Source organism: Fukomys damarensis, unplaced genomic scaffold (genome assembly GCF_012274545.1).
Source record: "Fukomys damarensis isolate Sample0158 unplaced genomic scaffold, DMR_v1.0_HiC HiC_scaffold_27340, whole genome shotgun sequence".
NCBI lineage: Eukaryota > Metazoa > Chordata > Mammalia > Rodentia > Bathyergidae > Fukomys > Fukomys damarensis.
The window spans coordinates 613-12,365 of NW_022928252.1; the positions used below are offsets into that span (position 1 = coordinate 613).

Consider the following 11,753-nt stretch of genomic DNA (forward strand, 5'->3'; position numbering starts at 1 on the left):
TACTTAACATTTTGAACTTTAATTTTTTCCTTCATCTTTGCCACAGGAATGAGCACAATGTGAACCTTGCTAAAATGTTTTTAGAGTCAAGTAAGAGATCAAAGAAAAGATTTCAAGTCCGATTATCTTCATTTCCCCATAGTTCCATGGTCAACCTGGTCCACAGATGCTGTATGGAAAACTCCAGAAACCCTTCATAAATTACAAAGTGTATGTCACATTTAGTAGTGTGAAGACATCTCATGCCACGTCCCTCTGTCTGGCTTGTGACATCCATTATCCCATAGCAACACTGTACAAGTTTCTCAAGTCAACAGTCATGGTAACACAATACTTATAATCAAGCAAACAGTAACGGCTTATAAGGCTTCAAGGTGTGATATTTCATTACAATGTATTATTATAACTGCTTTGTTATTATCATTAATATCTTCAATTTATAAATTGGACTTTACCCTAGATTTGCATATGCAGGGAAAACATAGTAGCGGCACATGGGCCAGTAATGTCCAGTTTCAGTAACATCTGTCCCCTGAAGGATTTGGGAATTTAGGGCCCAGAGATAGGGAAGATCATGAAGCAATTAAATAAAAATTTCATATGACATTATTTACTATCTAAAATTGTGTTCCTGTTCCATAACATTCTAATGGCGTTTTATACTTCTGTGTTCCTTACTGTGTAAATAATAGGATTTAACAGGGGAGTGACAAGAGTATAGAATGCAGTTAGGGCTTTATCCATGTGAAAGGTGGCTACTGGTCGCATATACATAAAAATACAAGGCACAAAGAATAAGATGACCACCGTGATGTGGGAGCCACAAGTAGAGAGGGCCTTTTTCCTCCCCTCGGAGCTGTACGGCCTTTTTCCTCCCCTCGGATCTGTAAGTCCTCAAAGAGCGCAGGAGGCGCACATAGAACAGCAACAAGATGACAAACGTGATCATAGCCAGTCCCCCGCCATTGACAGCAACCAAGAGCCCAAGAAGGAAGCGGTCGGTGCAAGCCAGCTGTATCAGGGGGAAGATGTCACACATGAAATGATCTATCCTGTTGGGGCCGCAGAATGGGAGCCAGAAAGTGACTAGGATCTGCCCGAAGGAGCGGAGGAACCCCATCGACCAGCACAGCCCCACCAGGACACAGCACTTGCTGTGGTTCATCAGGGTCACGTAGCGCAGAGGTCTGCAGATAGCCACGTAGTGGTCGTAGGCCATGACCACGAGGAGAACGATCTCCAAACCTCCCAAGAAATGTTCCACAAACAGCTGCACCATGCAAATGCTGAATGAGAAAGCTTTTGTGTCAGAAAGCAAATCGACTAGCATTTTAGGGATTATGGAAGAGGAATAGCAAGCCTCTACCAGAGATAAGAAAGCCAGGAAAAAATACAATGGGGAGTCCAGCTTGTGGCTGAACACTATAGTGATAACAATGAGCAGGTTTCCAGAGACAGTGACAAGGTAGGTGATGAGCAACACGAAGAACAGAATTTTCTGCATCTTAGAATTCTGTGTCAGCCCCTTCAGAATGAATTCTGTCACATTCCTTCTGTTTTCTTGCATTTCGATGCTAATGCTGAATTCAGGGGTGGTCAGTTAACCTGTAAAAACAGAACCCTTCGTAGCAAATGTGATAAGCCAACATGTGCTGGATAATCGGTAAACCAAAGGAACTTAGTACTGCGAGCTGTTCTCCTTGGTGGTTTTCCAGAAGAGAAGAAACACACTGTGATTTCTGTTTTATAATAGGAGACTGGAACAACTTTTGCACCTGCCCATCTCAATTTCTTACAAGGGTGCCGGAGCCCCTTTTACAGCACTGTTCACAGGTTTCACTGGTCACTTCGACAAGTTTCACTAGGCCTTTCCCGAAGGAAAACTCTGCCTAGGGAGCCGACATGAGCAGAAACCCGACTCCTTCTCAGCCATTAAGAAAGTTAGGAAGATCCTTTGCAATTCTAGTTGCACACACTGTTGATGTATAAAGTCAGCTCCCCGACCCCTTCCTCTATTTAGAAACTCTTACATAAGCTACAAAGAAACTGCCCGGTGGGAAGGAAGGGAAAGGGGATGAAAATGAGGCATGAAAATGTGCTATGTACCAACTCCCCACAAAGAGTGGAGATACTGTGCACTGCAAACATGTTAATTATCTTTTGACAAAGAATTTGGTTCAGAGTAATCTGAGTTATAAGGAATTTTATAAATATTAATTAAATGAATACATAAGCTGGAAGACTCTAGTTCCTCCTTGGCCTTATGTTTTTTCCCTAGCTAACTCCAAACTAACATGCAAATGATCCATTCCTTCCATCCTACGGATGCCCCTTCGTGCCTGTCACACTGTGCCTGTCCCCACGGTCACTTTCCCAGCTCCGAACCTCCTTCCCATGTGCAGTGGCAGCTGAATGTAGGAGTCAGGGAGGAAGAGAAAGTCTGTCGGGGTTATTGGGCTGGCTGCCTCCCACAGTTTGGATGGAAGCGTGCCTTCTACTAAGACTTCACCTAAGGGGTGCCCCTCTTTGGGGAGCAGCTTTACAAGGCTTGCAGACCTGTCCTGTCCCCACAGTCGCCTTCCCCCCACCTCAGGCTTTCAGCAGTGCTGCCCTCTGCTACTGACCCTGCAGTGCTTTACCTGCCCTTATTAGTTTCTTTTAACTCAAAGTTTAATTGATAAAGTCTTAATCTAACTCTTTTCAAATTTTCTTTTCGATTTTCATATTTCTTGTCCAGACTCCAATAGAAGTCAATGAGAAAGTGGTTTTCCTTTTCATATACGTATTTCATTCTACAGTTATTTGCCCTTCTTGTGCAGTTTAGCTGCTAAATAAATACATTTACTTCTTACCAGAAGAAAACTACACAGTGCAACTTTAGAAGTCTTTCTTTCTTTTTTTATTTTCTCTCTTTTTTCTTTTTTGGTACCAGGGATCGAACTCAGGTCCTTCCACTTGTGAGGCAGGTGGCTGCACCACTGAGCTAAACCCCAGGCCTAGAAGTCTTTCTTACTCCAGGCATGGTGGTATGTGCCTCTCTGGGAGGCTGAGGTAAGTCAGTCTCAGCCTTGGCAATTTAGTGACGTAGCCAGATCATATCTTTAGAAAGTTATAAATAAAAGAGATAGATATGGATATAGATGTAGATACAGATGTGAGACTGGGAACAAATCTCAGCGAGAAGGCCCCTGGTACTGTAAAAATATGTTCTTGAAAAGTCTTTCTTGGGAAGGACTGGATAGAACATAAAGATGACTACAGGGATGGTCAAAATACGTGGTTAAGTGTTTACATTTTTAGACCATATTATGGTAGCTGACACCTTGCCATTACTCTCCTTCAAAATACATCTCCTAGCTTCAAACACACGTCCCATCATCCTTGCCACTTTCTGAAGTAGTTCGGGAAGTGTTGTGTGTGTCTTTATAAGATTTAGCAAAAATGCAGGGATACAGTATCTGCTGCTCGTATGCTGTGCAGTGGAAAAGCGGGCTTTCAAAGCCTTTCCAGGGCGCCCTCATCCACTCTGCTCCCTGAGTCTGGTGCTGTGAGACTTTTGGCTCTACTCCAAAGTCAAAAACGAGGATGGAAGGAAAACCTCAGAACCACAATGAAAGTGCTTAGAACAGTGGGATACGTGTGTACTAAGCTGAGGGGTGCATTCGGAGAGGGATTAATGGAAACGGATCTGCAAGTGTGGTGGGATTTTTTGGTAAATTTAAGCAGTCACCATATTTGTAGATCACTTGTAGATTTTTTTCTTCAGTATGAGGATACTGTCTTAGAGTTATGGAAATCTAGGAGTCTACAAAACCTGTGCCTTTTGCTATCTTGAAGTGAAATAAAAGTATTTCTCAAATCTTTTAAGTTGTAGAAGATGATAGTACTGTAAATAAAAATCATTGCTTCTACAACTACAAAAGTTTTCTGGCGGAAGTTCTATTGACTTTCCCAAGAATTGCATGAAAAGTATTTGAATTTATTTGTAAATGCATCACAAATCCCCAACTGAACAACAAAGTGTGGTGCATTGTTCTCCTTTAGACCAATTAATGCTTAATCTCTTTTCACTAGTTAGAAAACTAAGTAAAATCTTGGTCGGGTCCATTTTATATTTTATGAGACTAGTGATTTTGCTCCATTTCTTGAAAAGTCTGTCTACTTATGCTAAAATTACAGATAAAATTTCAAGAATCCTAAAGATACACATATTCTTACCATGTGTGTTGTTTCACCATGAATAATTCTTTTTTGCTATATTTGGGATTTATTTCTACTTGAAATAGAATGAAAATAAATTATGGAATTAAAGAATTTTTTTTAGTGAATCTCCCACTCATGTGAGTTTTCTTTTCTTTTCTATTTTTCTTTCTTTTCTTTTTTTTTTTTTTTTTTTTTGTACTGGGGTTCAAATTCAGGACCTTGCGCTTGCGAGGTAGGTGGCAGCACCACTGAGCTAAACTCTCAGCCCTAAAGTGAGTATTTTTATCAATCAAAATAAAACCAAGATCTGGAATGAATTATGTCGGTTTGACCACAGGGTGAGTGCATGTCAATGCTTGAGTGTGTGTGTGTATGTGTGTGCCCACACATGGGGGCTACTTAAATGGGATACATAGTTTCAATGTCTGTTTAATGATTTGTGTACAAGGTCACATCCAAATTCTTCTTATCTACTTGTACATACACCTGGCACACTACAAAGTAGAGATAATAGCATTAAAGAATATGGACAAAGTCTACCTTCATCTCCTAAGAGAAAGAGACAGAGGACAGCAACTTTTTTCAAAAAAGGAGCTGCATAGTTTGGCAGATTGTAATAGACACTATGAGAAAAATAAAGCATCCCTCATGAAACAGAGTCCAAAGAGGGGGATCATTTTGTATGAGGCTGACAGAGGCTTCATTCAGATGCAGTAATAAAGAGAAAGGAAGGAGAACTGAGACACCTAGAGGAAGACTCCAGACACAAATGCCAGCAAGGGGGATCCCTGGAGAGGGAGAGGAGCCAGAGTTAATGACTAAGGCGGAGCAGCTGGGATGGAGCCAGCCAGGACGCTGCATGCCAGGCCTTGCAGATCTTTTTAGATGACCCTAAGGGCTGGGACTTCACTCTAAGTGGAAGAGCTTCTGGGAGGATTTCCACAGCAGGAGGGCAGAATCTGACTTAACTGCCAGATGCGTCACATGGGCCACTGAGTGAAGAGCAGGGGCAGAAGCAGGGAGCCAAGTTGGGGTGTCACTGGGACACTGAAGATGAAGATGGTTGGAACCAGGGTGGTCATGGGGAGAGGAATGTATTGTGAAGGTAAATCCAACAGGGTGTTTCGTGTGGAGTGTCATCCTCAGGCAAATGCTGTTGTGAGTTGTGGCTTCTACATATGAAATTGTCTCACTGTGTGACAATGCTTTCTGCAAGTGATATAATTGCAAGCTTTGGAGTAATTTCCCCCTGTTTACACTCCATATCAAGCAAATTAAAATAACCCATGTGTCAGGTGCCTCCTTCATACCTATTTTGTGTCCATCACTGAGCCAGTCTCCCATTTTCAGAGCAACTTCCCAAGTCATGCACTTGTTAGAGAAAATATTCAATTCTGGAAATTAACTACATTTTTTAGAATTATTACTTTTGTTATTTATTTCATTGTAAAGCTAGCATGTCAGCCTACTAAGTAACATTGAAGAACTTCCTTATCCTAAGTATTACTTATTCCATCTGTGAAATCAGGGTACAAACAGTCTTTGTCTCAATGTAGATATAATTTGCATCAAATTTTTTACAAGTGTGAAATATTTCATGGACTCTATAGGGGGGATGACATGAAACCATGACTATTGAAATCACCATGTTGTTCTACAAGGCAAAAGTAATGAATTATTTAAAATAATACCACTTTCCTCTATCATTTATCTACATGGTGTTTAGCCAGCCAATATCATTGCTTTCTTCTTTACCAAAGTGAATGTAAGCTATTTAACACACACATTCTATGTACCACTCATGAGACAGTGGTTAATTTTAACATTAGGCACAGAGAGACAATGTTTGTCACACATTATTGTATTTCTAAAATATACATCAAATCTAATTTTCCGACAGAAACATATTTACTCAGAAGCACTGTTGTTCACCCAACACAGTTCTCTGTAAAGACATTGTCTTCTAGGTGAGTGTCAGCAACCTCTATTCATCACACACACACACACACACACACACACACACACACACACACACATAAATGACCCTAATGTGTTTACCTCTTTCATCACTGTGTAATACCTCTAGCTTACTTATGCTGGAGATAAAGAGAATATAGCATTCTAACTGCCTAATAGGGGAACTTCTACCTGAGTTTCCTTCCTATCACTTCAAAATGCAAATGACTGTTTCAGATGGGAAAACTGAGACACCAAGAGGCTCAACCCCGTACTCTAGGACATGGTGTTAGCGAACCTGAAGGCATAATTCCAGTCTCTCTGGCCTCAGTTCTCATCTGGCCCTGCTCCACGGTCTCTAAAGCACAAAACTTACCTAAGCAGTGGGATCTTTCCTCCGTGTTCCCCTTCAAAGGCTTTAAAGACTGCCTCTCATCCTGACTTACAGAGGTATAAAACATGGCTCTGAAAAGCACTTGGGAATTCAAAGGATGGTATCTTCTGAGAATTTCTCATCTTCCCTCTCACACAAGTTAAGAATCATCAACTTGCTTATTTTCCTGAGTCACTTGATAACACATTACTATCCCCACTCAAACAGTATTTCTAATCCGCTTTAAACTCACTATTAAAAGACAATACACACTGATTATGCATTATGTAGACTATGTTCATATTAACTGTAAAATAACCCTATGGGATAAGTGCATGTCTAATTCACTGAAAAGCTAAGGAAAAGAATGGTTTATTCTATTTACCCAGGATAATGTAACTAGTAAGTTGTAAAACTATAATTCAAAACATCCCTTTTCCTAGACAGGCAGAATCAATACCATTAAAATGGCAATTTTACCAAAAATGATCCATTGATTTAATGCAATCCCTATTAAAACAACCACAGGGCTGAGGATGCAGCTCAGTGGCACCACACCTGCTTCACAAGTGCAAGGTCCCAAGTTTGATCTCTGGTACCAAAAACAAACAAAACAAACAAACAAACAAACAACATTCTTAGGACCAAAAGAAGTTCTAAAATTTACATGGAACTAGAAAAGAACCATCAGAGCCTAAATAATACTGAATAAAAAATGAAAAGAAGGCACCACGATTCCTGATTTCAAGTTAAACTATGAAGCTATAGTAACAAAAACAGCATGTTACTGGCACTAAAATAAACCAATGAAATGGGACAGAAGATATATAAAAAAAAAAAAACTCATGCAGCTTCAGCCATCTGATTTTCAAACTATCTTTATTCGTACGTGTTTGCAGTGCTTGCAGTCTACAGCTACTTGGGGAATGGGTACCTAGGCACACCACAGCTTGTTTCTTTTTTTAATTCCCTTCTGTTCTCCCCCCTGCCTCCTTTCTCCTCTGTTTCTCCATCCTGATGCTCACTCTTGCTGCTATTGCTCATCTTAGCTCATGCTACTGCATACAATGCATACATTCACTGGAGGTTATTTGATTTTTGGTAAAGGGGACAGAAGCCCACACTGGAGAGAAGACAGTTTCTGTAATAAATGGTCTGAGAGGACTGGTTATCCACATGTATACATTAGATCTGTATCTCTCACCCTCTACTAAAATCCAATCAAAGTGGGTCAAAGGCTTGGATATAATCCCAGAAGCTTTGAAACGGCTAGACAGTAACATAGCAAGACACTTGAAGCCACAGGCACAGACAAGGACTTCCTGAACAAACTTCAATAGAAGTAATTGAAGAAGGGAAAGGCAGAAACAAAGCTTATGTATATGGGGCGGGGGGAAGAGGGTGAAGGAGGGCAGGGGAAAGGGGAAAAAATAAGAACCAAGACAGATCACTCGCAGGAACAAATTCCCAGTGATAATGTGATCCTAAGGTGTGCCTAAAATGTAACAATAAACTCAATAAATATAAAAAAACAAGTCACACACTGGAAATTCATTATCACATGGTTTCATTCTAAGCAGAGTAATTATCCTAGTTTTACATTGTATTTTAACTAGAGTTTTCAAGGAATTCAAGTAAGTGGATGCCAGGCTCGCAGGAACAAATTCCCAGTGATAATGTGATCCTAAGGTGTGCCTAAAATGTAACAATAAACTCAATAAATATAAAAAAACAAGTCACACACTGGAAATTCATTATCACATGGTTTCATTCTAAGCAGAGTAATTATCCTAGTTTTACATTGTATTTTAACTAGAGTTTTCAAGGAATTCAAGTAAGTGGATGCCAGGCTTTGATTTATAAATATATAAAAATAATAAAATATTAGATATTGAGAATTGAATGGCTTTGGAGATACTAATTCATTATTTTCATTTCACATACAAAGAAACCAGGACTCAAGAACATTCACTAATTCATTTCTCTCTCTTTTTCTATGACCAGAAAGCTATGTAGAATACTGGAAAATTACTTTTGCTCTTGCCAGTTTCAAAGCCCCTCTGCACTATCTGACCATCATGAACCAAAGGGTTTGCATCCTTTTTTTGGTAGTGTCCTGGACTGGAGGATTTGCACACTCTGTGATTCAACTTGCGTTTGTGTACAGTCTCCCCTTCTGTGGTCCCAATGTCATTGATCACTTTGCCTGTGACATGTACCCATTACTGGAGCTTGCCTGCACTGACATCTACTTTATTGGCCTCACCGTGGTGGCCAGCGGTGGAGCCATCTGTGTGGCTGTCTTCATCCTCCTCCTCATCTCCTATGGAATCATCCTCAACTCCCTTAAGACTCACAGTCAGGAAGGGAGGCCCAAGGCCCTTTCTACCTGCGACTCCCACATAACCGTGGTTGTCCTCTTTTTTGTTCCATGTATTTTCATGTATGCCAGGCCTGTCTCCACCTTTCACTTTGATAAATTCATAACAATTTTTTATACACTGGTTACTCCTACGTTAAATCCTTTAATATACACTTTGAGAAATACAGAGATCCAAAATTCTATGACAAAACTGTGGTGTAAGAATTTAAATATCAGGAGAAGGTGTTATTAATTCTAATGTAAGAAACTTGCAGTAAATCCTAACAAAGAATGATGCTGTCACCTCACCAGATTGTTTAGGTCTCTATCTGTATTTATATAAAACCATTAAAGAAGAAGTTTTCCTTTGTGTTGTAGCTATTGTAGTACAGTTTGTGGAAGATGTGGTGAAAAGCACTGCTTTTTGTTTTCTTAAAGTGAAGATAAAGATAAACCTAAGCACAGTGTACCTTCTAGCTTGCTGTTCCTCTCAGTTTAGATTAAAGTGGGACTTTTACAAAAGTGGCTGCTTTATTTGCAGAGAAGAAAGAAGCTACTTTTGGAAATTTCTAGGCCCCACACTCATGAGAAAGGAAAGTGTCTAATGCTCAGATAATTTCTGGGACTAAAATACAAGATTTGAACTTGTCATATTCATTATTTGATCAGTATAGCAGATTTGTTACCCGATTTAAGCACTTTGTTTTGGGATTACTTCTAAGGTTCTAAATCTATGTAATATTAGTTCAGAGCTCTTGGATAGAAGGTGATACTGTGTTCAAATAAAAATAACGGTGAATAGCTTTTTAAAAACATGACATCCACTTGATGAGGAAAGCAGATTCACCTTCTTTATTACAGTGTGATACTTTGTTTCAGAAAGCCATAAGAGTTGGAACTGTACTGTTCTGACAAGTACCCACTGTCACGGAACCATCACAGTCAAATGTTTTAGATATTCATTACCCTAAAATATTTTCTTTTACTTTTTGTAGTCAATTTGTCTCCTTCCATTATGTCCCTGAAAACTCTAGCCTCCTAATTTTCCTTTCCCAAAATGTTGCATTAATAAATATGAGCCACACAGTATATTGCCCTTTGAATCTGGTGCCTTCTTATAAAGCTTTTGAGGTCTCTGAGTATTCCTACATACATTAATAGATCATTCATTTTTACTGCCAAATGGTGTTAAATTTCACAGATATACCACAGTTTCTTTGACCCTTTTAATCCCCTTTGCAAATTAGATATATTTTGGTTCATTGAAGATATTTGAAATTATGAATGCATCTGTTTTAACACAATAATATAAAACATATGTGAATACATAAGCTTTCACTTAATCATAAGTTTTCATTACATGAGTAAATATCTAGGAATAGAAAACATGGGTTATTGGTAAGTGTATATTTGACATACTGTAGGAAATGGCCAAACTGTTTTCCAAAGTACTCACCTTTTTTCCCAGCTAACAAAAATTATATTTTCAGGCTGTCTCTCTCCTTGTCAGAACTTGGCATGGAAGAAGCCTTTAAATTTTAGTCATCTAAATTGGTGTGCAGTGACATTTTTTTATGGCCTTAATTTTCATTTTTAAATGACTAATGATATTGGGCATCTTTCCATGTGCTTAGTTTTCTTTTTTGTTTGTTTATTTTCATTTTGGGGGGGTACTGGGGATCTAACTCAGGCCCTTATGCTTCCAAAGCAGGTGGTGGAACTGAGCTAAATACCCAACCCTTAGTTTTCTTTTATTTGTCTTGTTTAAGTGGATTTTTTGCTAATTATGTATTGAATTCTTACTACTGAAAGTTGAGTTTCTTATACATCCAGGAAACAAATTCTCCATCATCTTTGTGATTTGCACATATGTTGCCTCTATATTTGTTTTCTCATTCTCTTAAAAGCATCTGCCCAATAAATGTGTCAGAAAAATACCCTTTATGACTACCTCTGCCTCTGCAGATGGATCCAAAGACTGGCAAAATCAGGAGGTTTGAGAGTGTGCGCAGAGGGGGGGAAGTTAGGAGAGTCGTGGGGGTTCAGGGGTGCCCATACGGCTATCTTCCTGGCACTGGAGCAATGGCAGCTCCCAGCAGGAGAGGGCGTGGCTATCCTTCCCGCGGTGGACCAGGGCCCAGGCAGCCCTCCTGGCGCTGGAGCGATGGCTGCTCTAGCAGTTTACGATTATTGTAAGTAACATGATAGCCATCTATCAGTGGTACCTGAGTTCACACACTTAATTTGTTCCACACTTCTGGTGAAGATGGCTCTGCTTGTGTTCCACACTCTATGTTAAGCTTGCAAAAGAGAGCAAAATTTTACTGAATGCTTCTGGTCATAAACCAAATTGTACATGAATGGAAGCATTTGTGAACCAAGGTACTATATGATATATTACCTACCAACTTATTGTATATTGTAACATATAGTATAATTGGATTATAGTTATATGCACATTACATATGTGTCCCTCTGGTTATCCATTATTGAGTGATATACATTTCTGTTTTCAGGTGTTGGTTTTCATGAATAAAGGTCCTATGAACGTAGATGTGCAGATCTACACAAGATACTTTTAGGGGCTGTTTAATGACTATACAGAAGTAGGGTTCCTAAATGATATGGTCATTCTACTTTTGTTTTTTGAGGACTCTCCATACTGTCTTCTAAAGTCACTGTCCCACCTGAGAGTTCCAACAAGAGTGCACAAGGTTGTCCTTTCTCTGCTTCCTCATTGACATTTGTTATCTAGAATATGTTCCATAGTAGCCATTCTAACAGATGTGAGGTGAGATATTTCAGGACTTTGGATTTGTATTTTTCTGATACTTATTCAAATTGAGAACTGTTTCATGT

General features: G+C 39.4%; 1 protein-coding gene and 1 pseudogene across 1 annotated transcript; one reads left to right on the top strand and one right to left on the bottom strand.

Moving 5' to 3' along the window:
* Positions 1–606: 606 nt before the first annotated feature.
* On the bottom strand, positions 607–1,570 carry LOC104850043 (annotated as a pseudogene).
* Positions 1,571–5,262: 3,692 nt separating this feature from the next.
* Positions 5,263–9,112, top strand: LOC104850045 (olfactory receptor 4A47-like; the record flags this gene model as incomplete). Its single annotated transcript, XM_019204952.1, has 2 exons — positions 5,263–5,308; positions 8,537–9,112. Coding segments are annotated over exons 1-2 (622 nt in total), but the record flags the coding sequence as incomplete, so codon positions are not given.
* Positions 9,113–11,753: the final 2,641 nt, after the last annotated feature.